The sequence below is a fragment of the Anoplopoma fimbria genome, chromosome 19 (assembly GCF_027596085.1).
Source record: "Anoplopoma fimbria isolate UVic2021 breed Golden Eagle Sablefish chromosome 19, Afim_UVic_2022, whole genome shotgun sequence".
In the NCBI taxonomy this organism is placed as follows: Eukaryota; Metazoa; Chordata; class Actinopteri; order Perciformes; family Anoplopomatidae; genus Anoplopoma; species Anoplopoma fimbria.
Genome location: NC_072467.1, coordinates 12,359,454 through 12,376,000, shown reverse-complemented (window position 1 = coordinate 12,376,000; position 16,547 = coordinate 12,359,454). Strand labels below are relative to the sequence as shown.

The window sequence follows — 16,547 nt, the reverse complement described above, 5'->3', positions numbered from 1 at the left end:
ATTTATGGGGCAATTACAGAGGTGAATTCTTCACATGCACAAATCCGTTGCATACAAAATGAACCTCCAAAAAGCTTCTGGAAAACTGTAAAACAATACCTAATGTGCTCCTGAAAACCTAACATGCAGCCTGAATATTTATTAATATCAGTGCTAAATATTTTTAATTCAAGGGTACATAATGGTGTCTTAGTATTTGCAGTGAATTGCTGAGGTGCCATCTAGTTGCAGAATAGACCGAATTGAAATGGCAGCTGCTACTGATGTCATGATAATGCAATACGGGCAGAAATATTACCAAGGACAAATTCTTTCGTCATTCCGCCACCTTCACTCAATCTTTTTACCCGTCTCCCCCTGACTAACACATTCTCTCTAATGCTGCATGTCTATCTTTATCCCTATGATACTCCCTCTCACACACTCATACACACATATATCTTATGTACCAGCTCTGTGTGAGATCCACTGATGCAACCTGCCTGTATAGATATTCCCCCGAAGTACGACTGCTCTGTAATGCTCTCTCTGTCTTGTTGCTACATAACTCACTCTGTATTCATTCAGACTGTATGTCTTTGATTGTTCGTATGCAAAACACAATGAGCTATTTTCTATACCGTAATGACCTCCAAGTAGACGATACCCCGAGGCATAACAACTTACTTTTTCTTTATAACGACTGAATGTAATGTATATATCACAATTTACTCTTATCTCAGACATATTTTGTTCTCCTCTGCTCTTGAATTAGTCCCAACATAATAAATTAATTCTTGCTTTTCCATCTGTCTTCCAAATGATTCATTAAGTCAATGTTGACATCTCTTGATGAGTGATGCATTTTTGGTGGGGAGCTTCTCTGTACACATCTCAGCGCATGTTCAAAACAAGCATGTTTTCAGAAATATGTTTGAGCTCTGAGGAGTTTACATCTATAGTTTAGGTTTGTTTAGGCAGGTGAGAACAATATGATTAGGATTTTAATGAGGAAGCTGATTCCTGAAGCAGGTGTTGGTTCCTATGTAAGAGAACTGTGATGCAGTTTGATAGGGGAGAAGAAAAAGTCATGAAAACTTGTAATGACCCCAAAACCTGAGGTTTTAAGCAGACAAATGACCTGAGCATGAAACACAGTTTGGGCTGATGCTCATATCAGACAATGTCTCCCTGTGGTCTTAATGTGAGATAATTTTTCATAAAGAAATGAGACTATATCTCTCTTACAAATGAGAAGTTGGATTCACAAGCAATAAAATGTACCCTTGGTCCACTTATTACAGAAATTCAGAAGTTTTGCTGCTGCCTTATTAGGTCTGGTATGACCAGTAGTGTATGGTGCCTAATGTTACCTGCAGATAGATGTTGCCCTCAAATAGACATTACTGAGTTTGCTGACTCTTCTGCTATATATATACTTCTGCTATACTGTTACACTGTGTTTTCAGTGGGGAGTGCTCTCAAACCAAAAATACATCAGCAGAACAGAGCAGTAAGGTCCACACAACACTGTAAAACAGTCATATGACAGTATAGTTAAAGCTGGTGTGCAGAACTTTTCTCTCCCGCCTCTAACAGTGAGGCGCCGTTCCATATCTTACAGTGATACGTTTTTGGAGTCGATGCTCCAGATAAAAAATAAACTATGCGTTCAGAGAAGGGGTAGATGTTAAATACATTTGCACATGAAGGCTTGGCTTAAGCAGCATTGTGTGAACTTGTTTGGCAAGCACTTGAATTTAATGCACGGTCATTTATATGTACAGTCCAGCCATCTAGCTTTAAAGTGGCCCTATTATGCTTTTCCATTTTTTCCCTCTCCTTTAATGTGTTGAATTTAATTTTTGTATATGTAAAAGGTCTGTAGAGTGTAAAACCTGAAGTCCACGCCTAAAAGGAGTTAGGAGGGGGAGGCCCTCAGAATCACTGCTCCTGAGCTGCCTGAAACAGCTCGATTGAATTCTCTCCTTCACTTCCGTAACTTTATGGGGTCACAATGTTACGGAAGTGACATAAAACTCTCCGGCTAGTTTGGCCCGCCCTCAAACAGAGAAGAATCTGTGCTCTGCGAAGGGAAATGTCCTTTGTTTGGACTTCCGAAGGCAGATGAAATGAAGAAAAAGTGGCAACACTTCATTTTTAACACTTTGCCAGAGCAGTACAACGGAAACTTAATGTAGTGTTCGCTGCATTTCGCCGAGGACAGCTTCAACAGTGTTTTGAACTGCTCTGGGGGACATTCCGAAACGTTGACCAATCACAACAGAGCGGGGCAGACTTTGCTTTCTGGAGGGAGGAGCAAGCGCTACAACGGAGCATTTCAGAGAGAGGGTGAGAAGAGGTGCTGCAGGACAGCCAGGATGAGAAAAACAAGGTGGATTATGAGCAATAATGCATGTAAGCATTTTGTAACTGTAAGTTGAGATAAAAATATGCACCTGGAAAATAGCATAATAGGGCCTTTTTAACAAATGTTCTTAAGTTATCAGGATGAGATATATCGGCATACTAAAAATGCATATACGTCAGTCAAAATTCTATAGTACTGCTGGCAGAAAGTTGCATTTCAAGTATTTTGTTCATGCCAAAGGGTTTCAATAGCAACCCTGTTCAAAACCTCTTGCCATAACACAGACAAAATACTACGGATCAATATAGAAAATGTTATAGGAAACCATCAGGAATGCTCGCACTGATCACATTAAGTTATCTTGTGTTTGTATAATAATTATCCATTATGTCCCATAGCTTATCTGCATTCAGTGTCTCACTTCCATTCACTCTCTGTCTCTGTGGATATATAAATCTGCCTCACTGCCCTAACTACCTGTCTCTCTCTCTTTCTGTGTCTATTGTCCAAAGTACCTTAGTTATATATCGACGTTGTGATTCACATTCATTGAGCCATAAGCACACTGGTGAGTGAAATAATGCAGCCATGCCTCCAATAGACGATAAAAGGCACCGACTGCAACAGAAATAGCTGACATTGTACTGTGTTTATGTTGGTGCGTGTCAGGTCTTTTGATCCTGAAGGTTTTTTCTTTCTTTTTTTTTATGGGCAATTCTCTTGTTATGTTCTCTTGTTGTTGCTTTTATTCCATCTGACCTTTTGTTGCATTCACCAAAGTGTTCTAAATTCATTCTTGTTAGTTGTGCAAAAAGGACCCAACTGTTTTGTTGTATTAATTGAGTATGGATCATAACATAAAGGTAGTTGTTGCAAAACATGGTTTCATTTGGAAAACAAAAATAAAGGAACAGGGACTTTCTGTACAGTGAGGTAAGTGGTTGGTTGGATACGAGCCTGCAACACAACGGTCAATGAGGTCGATTAAAGGGAGAAGGGAGGCAATAAAGGCACACACACACACACACACACACACACACACACACACACACACACACACACACACACACACACACACACACACACACACACACACACACACACACACACACACAGATACATTGAGCAAACTGTCAGATTTGCAGCCTAAAGTGGACTAAATGTGTTGCAGCAGTAACGGAGGGAGGATGGTAAGGGAGAGAAACAAACAGAGATAAAGAGAGGGTTGTCATTGATTAATGCACATAGGAGCCATTATTGAATTTCCAGAGAAAATTTCCAGCGCCAAGAACCCAAAACAGTCACCAGGGGATTGGGGCCGTTCAGGGAACAAGTGCCACCATCCATTCGCCAAGACAAGAGATGCTGAAAAGATCCAGATCTCATCAGACTCTTCTAACCAACGGACCTGTCTTTTATGAACCAGTCACATGTTACCTTAGTATTCCTTTTATATTTTATAGGCTATTCAAGCATTGGGAGTAATTATTTAATGGAATACTTACAGAGAATCTTGTAGTCAGAATGCTTCATTAGCATTTAAACATCAATATACCATGAGCAAATTCATTTGGAGACATGATTTTGACTGTAAACAAAACAGGACTGTTGCTGAAAAGAGGAAACTTCCTCTTTTCTCAAAATATAGGGTTGATGTTACAATCTCTGCCAGGAGAATAAGGGGGTGGCTTGTGTGTGGTTCAAATGAGAGCAAATCTGTTCGAGACTTGCAAGTAAATACACACCTGATACCCTTGCAGTCTAGGGGTTAGCCAGTTGTGTTAATTCAATCACACACTACAGCAGTGGTCATTGCAGACACACTTGGTGGACATCTGCACTATACTAAGTGCGCCTTTCTATTTCTATATTTTTCTTATTGTCAAAAAATCTCATGTCATTCAAAAAGAAGGAAAAAGAGCATTTGTTGGGGACTATTTTCAGCAGCGGATTAATTATTCAATTTAGTGTTTCAGTGAGTATTTTAGGTAGAAGGACAGTGTAGGGATTTACTCAAAATAAAGTGTTTTGATCATGTTTATCGTGAATAAGTATTGTCACCAAGTGCAACAGCGTCGCTAACTGTTTTAAATAGTTTTTGGACAACATTGGAGCTCTATTGCACAGAAGAATCAAATATATCAGCCTTAGGATACGTAGACAATGCTCTTGTGCAATGCTTTACAAAAGATGCCACACTAGTCCGAGCAGTCTGTCAGTTACAGGCTACGCTGATTTTTAATATGACTAGACATTATTGTCAATATTTTAAAGTTATCTCAAAGCATAAAATGAAAAGACACAACAGATGAAGAAATGATTCCTTATTGAATTCAGATTGATGTTTCAATGTCAAAGAACACAGTGACTATTGCAGAGGTAGAAGCTTGACAGCATTTATGTCTATATTTATGACACAGTATGTGAATTATTGAGAATGAAAAAGCATCTGTGAGACAGGTCAGCCCCCAGCAGAGGAATACTTGAAATATTGAGGAGGACAGTGATAGGTCATAAATTCAACAGAACTTACCACAGTTATCAGTCCTGCAGTTCAAACCAAATCAAAAGTTTAAGGAGGCATGAGGCGAACTATACCCATACGTCTGAACTCTGACCTCCCAATGGAGGCAGGAGAGAGACATCCTCCCTCTGGGAACAATACAACAATTTGTTTATAAGGAATATCCTTGAAAAGTGCTAAATTGCTGCAGGATTTCTAATACTAAAGTGTTACAGGATTATATGAGCTTCAGCTAAAGGTGCTATGTATTACAATTTTGAATCTCTCAGATACCATTGTGAAATAGAAAGTGATATCTTTAGAAGTGATGTATCCCTTATCTCACATATTGTAAATAGTAGTGTTTTCCCGAAATTAACACAGCATTGCTGAAAAAGCTGTTATTATTATTTTTCTTTTCATTTTTTATTTATCAGTCCCTGGATGAAACTCTGACTCAAACGGTGTGTCACATGTTAAAGGATAAGAGTGATAATATTTCTTTTTTTCAAATCCTTAACAAATCAGAGACAGGCTGGTCCCAAGTCTGCTGGTGCTGTGTTATCCCATAGCAGCCACAGGTCCACATGACTCTCTGTTTAAAGCAGCCTGACTGAAGCCACAGCAGTGCGGTATGGCTGGCCCCTAACGTCACATTATGGCTTTCAAATAGCGCTACCAGCAGCTAATATTTACAGACAAATTAATAGCGTGCTGTGCAGCGGCCTCTGATTGTGAATGCTGGTCTGAAGTCAGTACATCAAAGAACCGTGCCAACAGCGAGCGTGTCTGTTGCGTTAAATGAGTCATTTGATATGAGACATTTCAGAAAGATAAGAGACGGATGCATCCACTTCTTTAAACTTATTGTCGTCATGTGATTGTAGAGACCTGGATGTGATCTGCTGTCTGTCTGTGATGGAAACTCCGATTTAGGATATCAATACTGGGTTGATCAAAGTTTAAGGATGACGTGACATGTTGACACTCTTTACGTTTACTTTTTGACATAACACGGTCTATTATGCACTCGATTTACTGATTTATTTGCCAAATCATAATACAATATATGAGACTTCAATAAAAGAATGTAATAAACTAAAATATTTACATTGGTGTAACTAATATAGTACCATATTAATGAAATATTATAACACTTGAGAGACATATTATGTCATAGTGTGTTATCACACTTGAGAGATACAGACTGGGAATATTACATCTGTGTTTGAAATATTTCCAGTCATATCCACAACAGATAAAAGACAGTAGTATGCCGGTGTTTTATCTTTTTTTAATTCTTATTTCTTGAGTTACTGGAGACATTTTTTAAGCATATACTTTTGTAAGTTTACTCAAGTGATTATTTCGATGATAACTTTTACTTTTACTGTAAATACCAGACAGACTTATTTTAACCCAAACTGGGATCTTTTTCTAGACCAAAAATTATTCAATTAACCATGTGTGTAAAATTTAGAGTTAAATCTAATTGAACCATCATCTGCTGCTTCGTGAAAGAAAGGAGAGTGGTGGTAACTTGAGGTTTGAAGAAACACACAGAATAGGGGGATGTGAATGGAGAAAATGGAGGCAAAGGAATGCCGTTAACACAGATATCTTTACCTCTGATGTGCTCTAATGCAAAGCAGCTTGAATCAATTGTTTGATTTAAGTACCCTGCAGGCTTTAGAGAGCCATATGGAATACTTATATGACCTTTCAATGTACTGCGCTAAAACAACCACGTCCTGGCCTCAGCTTAAAGGAAAAATAGACTTTTTGGAAAATACACTTGTCTGCTTTCTTGTCAAGACTTAGTTGAGATGACTGATACCACTCTCACATTAGATACGTAGCTGGGGCCATCAGCTATCTTAGCTTAGCATAAAGACAAGAAACCTTTCTTTTTTTACTGTAGGACATAGTTAACTGTTTCTCCAGATTATTTGAGCTTTGATATCCCACTGCTGGCTGTGGTTACTGTATATATTGCACATACAGACATGAGTGGTATTGTGCTCTTAGCTAACTCATGACAAGAAGATGAAAAAAACTATTGTTCCTTTAAAGTATATCGAAGCAGAAAATAATGTTTCAGACACATGGATGAAGTTGCATGCTTCGTTTACTGGGTGTACAAACATCAACAAAATTATTTAAAACAGTGACCATGCATGTTTTGGAAAATAACACAAATCGTGGCCTTTTTGTCCAACTCTGTTTTCCTCAAAAATAACAGATTAAAATAATCTGCAAATAATCGTTTTTATATTATAATTTAAAATTACAGAATGACCCCTCTGAGGTTACAGCTGATACATGAAAGCGTGTATCAGCTGTAAGGTGGGACATATTTCACACTTTGTCTCCATCTTGTCTGAGTCAGCACTGTTGTTTGAGAATTATGGATAATTCAAAGAGCAGGTCCATCTGAGCGAGAGCCGCTGTAGAGTGCATGACCTGCTCATACGGTAATATCCATATTTATAGCCTCTAGCCATATTTATTTTTCATAAGGCTCTTCAGAGCGTCCCGAATGTCTCTGTGAACTTCACTTTCTCCTCTCACCTCCCAACTGTCTGTTCCATTTATCTACAATTTATCGGAGCATGCATTACATATTCAAGCCATATGCAGAAGTTCTCACTCATTACCCACGCAGTAGGAATTTGCGTTCTCAACTGACATCTTTTTTATTTCCTGAGCCTATTTTTTAGCTTTCATTTTCTCAGTATCCCACCCTCTCATCTCTTTTTTTGTGCGTCTTAGCTGACTTATTTTTAAAAGCAGACTTGTCACCTCTCCTTTGTTATCCCACACATGGCTTTTCATTAATCTGTTAATGTTTTTTTAATTGGTCTCTTCTGCTTATGATTTTGGAAAGAATCATCTTCGTCTGTTCGGCAAGATGTCTTAAAGTGTTACAGAAAGCGCTACACGAAATTTGGCCGAAATCTGATGCTCGCCCCAAGAATTAATGTGCTATAGACCCTCATCTTTTTAGCCACAGCAGTGTCGGTTTGCTGGTCCACCACTTTGGTCCAGGCTATAATTTCTCAACAGCTATTGGATAGATTACATTGTTCTGGCATGATAGGATCCAAATCATTCTAGTGATGCTCTGAGTTTTTATTTATACAATGAAATATCTCAACATCTGCAGTTAGTTGATTTGCACAAAATTGGACATCGATGGTCCACAGAGGAGGAGTCCTAATGAATATGGGCGTCCTCTGAACTTTCCTCAAACGACACCATGTTGTTGACTCTTGTGCAACAGCTATTGCATAGACTGCCATTTTTAATTTGGCTCTGACATTCCTGTCCCTCTTAGCATGAATTGTAATAACTTTGCTTATCCTTAAACTTTTCATCCAACACCGCTGGTTATAATTGTCTTTGGTTTATGACCAAATGCCTGCAATACCAATGTCATTCTTATCAGCCTGAACCCTACTTTGTGTTAAGTGCTATTTAGCAAATGTTAGCATGCTAACATGCTAAGCTAAAATGGTGGACACAATACAGATATCTCTGCTAAACATCAGTATGTTAGCATTGTCACTGTGAGCATGTTAGCAGGCTGTGATTAGCATTTAGCTCGAACATGCTGATCTACTTTGGGTGCTAGGGACAAAAGGGGAAAGAGGAAGTGTTCTAATTAATTAATTTAGTTTTTAGCAGGGTGCAGTCTGAACAGATGAGTCTTCAGTCTGCGACAGAAGAGGTGTAGAGTTTCTGCTGTGCTGATGTAAAGGGGGAGTTCAGGACAGCAAACAGCTGAGACCTTGAGGGAGCAGCGAGTACAGACTCGCAAAACTGCCACTGTAGCTGTAGCCTCTTAGTCTTGGAGGAATACACATGCTAGTGGGGAAGTCTACAAAATCTAGGTCAGCTGTTGAACATCATTGCATTTATGTGATATTTTCTTAGAAGATCAAACCCGGAAGACAAACGATAATTCGGAGGCTGCAGCTCTGCAAGAGGGAAAATAGTTGAGCGTTGGCGTGGGCTTGTGCTCTGTGCTGAATGCCTTCTACTTAATTTTGTGTTTCCTTTGGAAAAAAAAGCAGTGCAAAGATGCTGTATGCAATGATGAAAACCCAAAGTAATGATATATCTGATAAATTTGTGCTGTTGATAAAAAAAAGAAAAACACCTCTATTAAAAACATCCTTTCTTAGAAATTGAAACATGCTTGTGTCCCTTTGGCCTTTCCTTTTCCTGATTCCCTTTCTTCATTTCTATTATCTCTTATTTATTACTCTGTAATCTGCCCATCTATCCTACTCACCACTTTACATTTTCATTTTGTTTTCTTTTTCATATACCACAGCTTCTTTTAATGCTCCTCTCCCCATTTCTGACTGCCCCCAGAGGATCAAAAGACTGAGATACAGTGTATGTGATTGATTTACCTACTTCACATGACAGAAATCATAGTCGGCCAGCCGCTCACTGCTCACGAGTGTCCACTACAAACAGAATGCACATACTAATTTAGCTCAACGACTGCAGTTTTAAAGTATCTCTGTATCTCTTATGCAGCAAATGATCTTATTATTATCCCGGTTGGTGATGTGACTCACCGAGGCGTCTTTTTGCGGAGACGAGGGATGATTGCTTTGACAGAGGACTGAAAGGGAGAGGAGATGACGGGTAATCACGTTTGAATCTTTCATCTGGTGGAGAATGGAAGGTCAGGCGGGATGGATTGAGCCGTTGGAGGAAGGGTGAAATTATGTAAAGGTGAAGAGGAGCATGACCTTGTTAAAGTAATCCGGTTTAGGAGCAGAGGAGGGAGTTTACTGAGGAACAGTAAGCTCAAGAGGTGTTGATACACAAGATAGGAGGATGAGATGAAGGGACGGTGAAAGGTTTATAGTAAAAGATTTAAAGGAAAATGTCATTCTGTTTTAGTTTTTTTGACTTTAGGAATAGAAGACTAGATTTATTAACCTTTTTTCACTTGGTTTCAGAAACATATTGTTCCTACAGATGGCCCAACAGCCTGGAAGCACAGTCTGTGATTGATTGCTGAAGTGTGCCTTCAATAAATGCAAATAACAAACATGATACACATGGCCGCTTGAGCATTTAGCTGGATTTATTAAGGTACAAGCTTTTTACAGTTTTTGAGGAAATATATATCCTGCCTCCAAAAGGCTGATTTGCGTTGATATAGTAACAAAAGGTAAAGCTATTTGAGAAAAAAAAGAAGATAACAAATGAGCAACCCTAACAACCAACCATAAATAGTGAACAGAGAGCAAGCTGTGGCTTTGTGCCACTGGGCTGCTAATGCACGCTGGCGAGTCCAGTCTTTAAATGAGACATTTATGGTGTGGTGGTTGCCTTTTCATACATAATATTTTCTTTTGATGTTTCATCTCTTGTGCATTTTTATAGCAGTTGAAATAGAATGAATAATAAACAACAAAACCCCTTTTGTCTTGTGGATTTAAATGGTGGCTTTAGTGTAGTACATCTTAAAATTGTGTTACCATTCTGTGTCCTGTTTTATTATTTTGAGGGTATTTTTTGATTGGATGGTAGATAGTGTAGAGGCAGACAGGATATGAGGGGAGAGAGAGTGAAACCGGGGGTGAACCGAGGATGTGTTATGTGGCATGTGCCTGGAGCTGTCAGTGTACTCCATCAGAACTGATGATCATATATCTTCCTGCAAGAGCTCACAGCAGAGGGGCCCTCAACCCAGTTTTTAAAGAACCTCAGTTTGCAAAACTACACGTGCACTGCTTCGTACAATTGACAAAGTGCAGATCCTCTGTATGGGTGCCATTGAAATGATTCAGCTAGTGTCCTGTTGAAGATAAAGTCACGGCAGTTTCAAGCGCTGTCGCTACGGCGATCAGCTGAGAATCCCGCCTACACTTAGGGTTTTCTATCTGTGGCAGAAGATTGCTCCTCCAGTTTGCATGTTGAAATGTCCATGGGCAAGAACTTAAACGACGAATTGCTCCCAAAGGCTGTGTCATCGGTGTGCTTTAGTTTAGACCCTAATGGGCAGGTGGCACATCTATTGGCAGGCATCAATGTGTAAATGGGTGAACGTTGACATGTAGGGTACAGCGCTCTGAGTGATCAGAAAACAAGAAAGGTGCAACACAAATGCAAGTCCATTTACCATTTGCAGTGGAGATACGGCATAGAGTTGGGACCTGATACCAAAAGTGAATCAAGTTGAGTGGAACAAAGCCGTACCATGCAGTGGTAACGCGGCTTTAGCTAATTTCATGAGGCCACGGTTTGTACCATAACTCTGGCCCTGAATCTTTTTCAGTTTTGTTATAGGACAAGCTGAAACAAAAGCAAAAAAGATAACTATGTTTGTGGATCACATGTAAAAGAGATAAACTTAAAAACAGACTGTACTTTTGTACAACAAGCAAAAAAACTACCAAATGGACTGTTAAAAGAAAGGGTAATTGCCTCAAGGTGTTTTAGGGGGATGTTTTTCTGTAAGACAGGGTCCAGAGTAAGTAAGCTTTCCTAGTTTAAAGTCCATTATTTTTTTTACTGCTTCCTCTTATTCATTATTCTGTTTTTTTTGTATTGCCGGTTTCTTGTCTTCTTGTCTTCTTGTTTCATGCGTGACCCTTGTTGGGTGGTTAAGGGATTTCTTTGACATGCCTTTTAAAGGCAAATCCCAACGTGAAACGTCTCTCTCTCTCTCAGTGAATATATGCAGTCTCTTATGAAAACCGTTCTGTGTCGGTGCCCATGACAACTGGACAATTTTGTCAAGGCTCTCACTGCTTGATGCTAATGGTGAGCCATAAGTGGCCCGACGGCTGTGGATAAATGTGCTATAGGTAATTATTACACTGGTCTCCTGCAGGCAGAAGAAGGTCTGAGTTTTAACTCCTTGTGATACAGATCTGGGGCCGGATGTATTTCACTGACTTTTAGCCACTCTAGGCACACATGTCTTTAGGGAAGGCTTTGTTGGTCGGTTGGTCCAGGATTTTGGCCCAGATTAAACTTTGGGGATCACTATGAGGTTCGGCATTATTGGCTTTTAGTGAAATATCTTGGTAAATGTTTGATGGATGCTCTGACATTTGGTACATACAGATGTTCCCCTCAAGTTAACATGTATTTTTTTTATAACCAAAACCCTTCAAACATATTGCTAATCAGCAAGTAAGCAAGCTAATAGGCAAAATTCTGCAACACATCAGCAAAAATGCACTTCTTTGCCTTTTCCTTCCATTGACAGTTCTACTGAGTGGTGATGTGCAGACGGTAATTAAGTGCTTGTCTTGATATATTTATAGCTGACTGTGGGAGTGGAAATGAGGCTTGTGCCCAGTTCCTCAATGATTGGGATCTACAAAACTAAATCATGCATACACAGCTTTACAATTCTGATGGATAGGATGCGCATGCAAATATCTGTCTTTGTGCACATCACAGGGTTTTAGTGGCAAATCATGAGTTTTATGCATTCGGCTGGTGTTGATTTTTATGTATATATATAATATATATAATAATATATAATATTTATTTTTCCTGGATACATTTGTCAGTTGTTATGGTGTAAATGTACTGCAACGTTTTACTTAAACTTTATTACAATCTGCATATACATATATATATATATATATATATATATATATATATATATATACACACACACATGACATTTGACCTCTGGAGAAGCATTATAGGAGCATAGAATTGGGGATCAGTGTCTCGCTCAAGAACACTTCAAAATACGGACAGAAGGAGCCGGGATCAAACCCCCAACCTTGCGGTTGAAGGATGCTCTTACTGATGCCAGTTTCATGAGCAACAATCAATGTAGTGATCTAAAGTATCTTTTTTGCATTAGAGAGGGTTTTGTGTAAAGTCCACGTGAATACAATACATCTGTATTTCTCTAAGATTCAGGTTGCTCAAGGCCTTTTTTTCGCAGGCATTGAGATATTTATGATACCACTTTGGCTGTATTTATGACACTCTCACACTCTTATCTCTATTTCACTGCAGGCACACAGGTGCATGTGTGTGATAGCGATCTCAAGTGAAACGATATCGGAAAACTGTGTAAAATAGTTGAGCTTCTGTAAGTGAAAATGTCCTGATTTATGATTCAATTCTAAAACAGTCTGAAAAAGAAAAAGCCCACGCATTACCCGTGGCTTTTCTTGTGATTCATTGATCGTTATCACAGAGAATATCACACAGCCTTAATATTCAGTATGTTTCTAGGACAGGTGATATGCTATTTTCTCTGTGGGTGTTAGATATTGGATGATATGGCTCTATTAATTCTTCCACAGAATACTCAGTTTCTATTTACTGTTCAGGTCTAGACAACAAAACAAAACAAGCACCTTTCCTGGGAAATCATTCAAAAGATCGGCGCCCATGGGACAGGCAATGGGACCTGGATTATTTTTGGACGTCGTTGGTCGTGCGGAAGTGCTGTCCCATGTTAATTACATAACAAAGTTATGTCTCAGCCTTGTAACACCCAGTCTAAGCTACTGCTGCAGTGTTTTTTGGCATTTATAGGGCAGCAGTAAGTGACTTAACCCCAAGTTGCTCCCGAAGGCTTGCCATCGGTGTGGACTGGATGTTGCATGAATGTTAGTTAGAGTCTGATGGTGGCACCTTGCATGGTAGCCTGTCATCAGTGTGTGAATGGGTGATATGTAATGTACTACTGATTGTAAGTCGCTTTGGATAAAAGCGTCTGCTAAATGACTGTAATGTAATGTAATGTAATGTAATGATGCTGCACCTGGGGCTGTGTGTTGCAGTGTATAATGTACAATGCTCATTCCTTTTAGTGTCTACTTACTGCGCTGGTAGTACCATCTGTGTCTGTTAGCCTCTGGTGCAGATCCAACCAGACTGTCTGCAAGGAGAAGCACAACAACAACAACAGCAGCAACGTGTCAATCAACAAGACCAACGACAGCAACTACTACAGCCAAAAGCTCCAAGCAGACATTAGTCACTCACAACGAGAGGTATTAGGGGACATGAGACATGAGAGCAGGAACAGGCATGAAGGAAGGGCGAGATGTTGGTTTAAGATTAAAATAAAGTTCAGCAGGGAATATGGGAGAATGGTTCGGAGAGGGGATGAATGCATGCTAATTAGAGAAGCCCGAAATGAAACAGAATGATTTACGTCAACATGAAAGATCTAAACATACAAGAACACTGAAATGCAATGCAATGTAAGAGCTATAGCTGATGGGGATTAATCCAGTTTTCATAAACCTGTTTGCAGAATAAAGGGATGTAGTTACATCATCAAGAACTAAACTGAATTTTTCTAAGCTCCACCCCCTCAGCTATGGCTGTCAAGTTTAGCTAATGCTAAAAATCCTTATGCTTAGGTTGGAATGCTTTCTCGGGCTGACCATTTTTTGTTATCAGCAGATACATTTTACAACAAGAGGCCTGTAACATGGTCTTAAGTGTGTACAAGAGGGCTTGATAAAATGCTGAAAGATTGAGTCAAATGTTACAGTACATGTACCAGGTAAAAAGTAAATGTCCCTACCAGTTGTTGATCCATGTGGAAGACATGGGAATAAGCTAGTTGGCCGGTGAGGCAAATGTTTGCAGCTTATGTTCAAGCAGATAAACACCATAGAATCCATCCTTTACACTTTTGCTTTTGTTTTTTTGGTTTCGGAAAGGCTTAAAATGAACAACTCCTGAGATAATTTGTTTTTCTCTCATTAGAGCCCCCTACTTTGGGGGAGCTGTTTTAGTCAAAAGTCAATTATTCACATTCAAGACTTAAGGGAAGAGGACACAGTTAATTTAGTTTAAATACGCTCTTCAGACAAGACGTTCGCAAAGACAGGTGGGCTAACGGTACAGTGTGCCTTTGTGTCCGTTTGTGAGGACTGAAGATGATTAGACATTGATTTCTAGTTGTCTCTTCCACGCTCCATGTCTGTGACTCAGAGTTATATAAACCTGTTCTAATAAATCACGGTAAGCGCTGCAGGTGTCTGTCACCAAGGTGACTGATGAGCATCACTGTTGCCACTGTGAATGACGAGGGTCTCCATCGCTCTCAGGGCGACAGAGAATATTACTGAACGCAGCAGGGAGAGTTGAAGGCAAAAGGGGTCCGACACAGTGGGCAAAGGACACACACACACACACACACACACACACACACACACACACACACACACACACACACACACACACACACACACACACACACACACACACACACACACACACACACACACACACACACACACTCTTCCAGTAAAAGCTACCAGAAACATACTGAGTTCTAGGATGAAAGATTTTAGCTCAATGTGACACAGCCTGGTCACAGCTGGACTGAAATGGAAGGTGCTGTTTGCACAACCTACACTGAAACCATTTTTTGTGAAACAGTTTGCCTAATAGAACTTTACATTTATAAATTAAATTAGTAATGGCTGCATCCTTTTAAACCTGGATTCACTGATTAGGGACAAGCTGTGAACACCACATTGACATATTATGACTTTATACAATTGTTATGGCTAATTTGTTAGCTTATTATCCATCCAGCAGAAACAAAGCAACATTAGCATTCATTGAAGGTGTGTTTCGTTCCACCTGTTGACAATTAAGTTCACTATTCACTCTTATTTTCGCTATTTTTTTGTTTTTAAATATCTGGCTTTAGCTGCTGAAGGCTCCACCATGTTCACTAGCACGTAGCTAACCTTGTGGTGAAGAGTCTGTCTTTAGGAGCTTTTTACTGACAACAGCTGTCTGACACGACTTGAAATTAAGCTGATGTGAGGGAATCACAACAGTAAACTTGTGGCCCTTAAAGCAAAAACAATAGGCTGAAAGATGCTAAAACTCTCTGTAGAGCAGAGTCAGGAGTTAATTCTCTGTTGGTTCATCACCACAAATGACTCCTTTTACATTAGTCATTTAATCCACTGTTGATTGAGAAAAAATAATTACAGCATTTTTAAGTTGAAGTGCGTTGAGCTGCCACTTTATGTAGTCAAGTGTTTATCTTCATAATGCAAACTGAACCTTAAGTGCCCTACATGAAATTAGGATCTTAAATAATAAGAAAAACATATTCCACTGGAAAAAAACAAGATTCTTGTTTGGTTCTTCTAAACTGATGTTTTGTTCACTGACTGGAGGATGTCATTTCTTGTCTTTGTATTTTACACTGTTCTTTACACAATACTAAAAGCTAAGAATGTCCAGATGTTTTCTTTTTCCATATCCGAATCCTTTAATATTGTGTCAATATTATGTCAATACAGATGATACTTTTATTTGATTTAATCGTTATTAAACATCTGACATAAGGAAATACACGTGAAGCCTTCATAATTTGGCACACCTCATTTTTCAAATACTGAAGGCCCTGATTACAAAACTATTATGCTGATAACTGATAAAAAAGTTTGACTGAAATAATGCTACTCCAGGTGTTTCACTCTGTAAAGTGAAAACACCTGGAGTGTGGACTACATAAACGGTCTGATGTTGTTGTTGTACAACAGCAGTGTTATAGAGCGGTGATCCTTTTACCTCATAAACAATCTTTGGCAGACTACAGACACACAAACCAACAACAGCAAAGTTAATTTTGGCCTGCCATCAAGGTCCTTGCTAAATTGTTTTGTAATTTGCATTAATTAGCATCAGCTCATAAGA

At 39.2% G+C, this 16,547-nt stretch overlaps 1 protein-coding gene across 1 annotated transcript in view; it reads right to left on the bottom strand.

Moving 5' to 3' along the window:
- The window catches only part of necab2 (N-terminal EF-hand calcium binding protein 2), a 117,206-nt gene that overhangs the window by 18,113 nt on the left and 82,546 nt on the right, over positions 1 to 16,547 (bottom strand). The window contains exon 9 of the mRNA XM_054620731.1: positions 13,690 to 13,746. Coding sequence (XP_054476706.1) covers positions 13,690 to 13,746 — 57 coding nt within the window. The remainder of the gene's footprint in view (positions 1 to 13,689; positions 13,747 to 16,547) is intronic.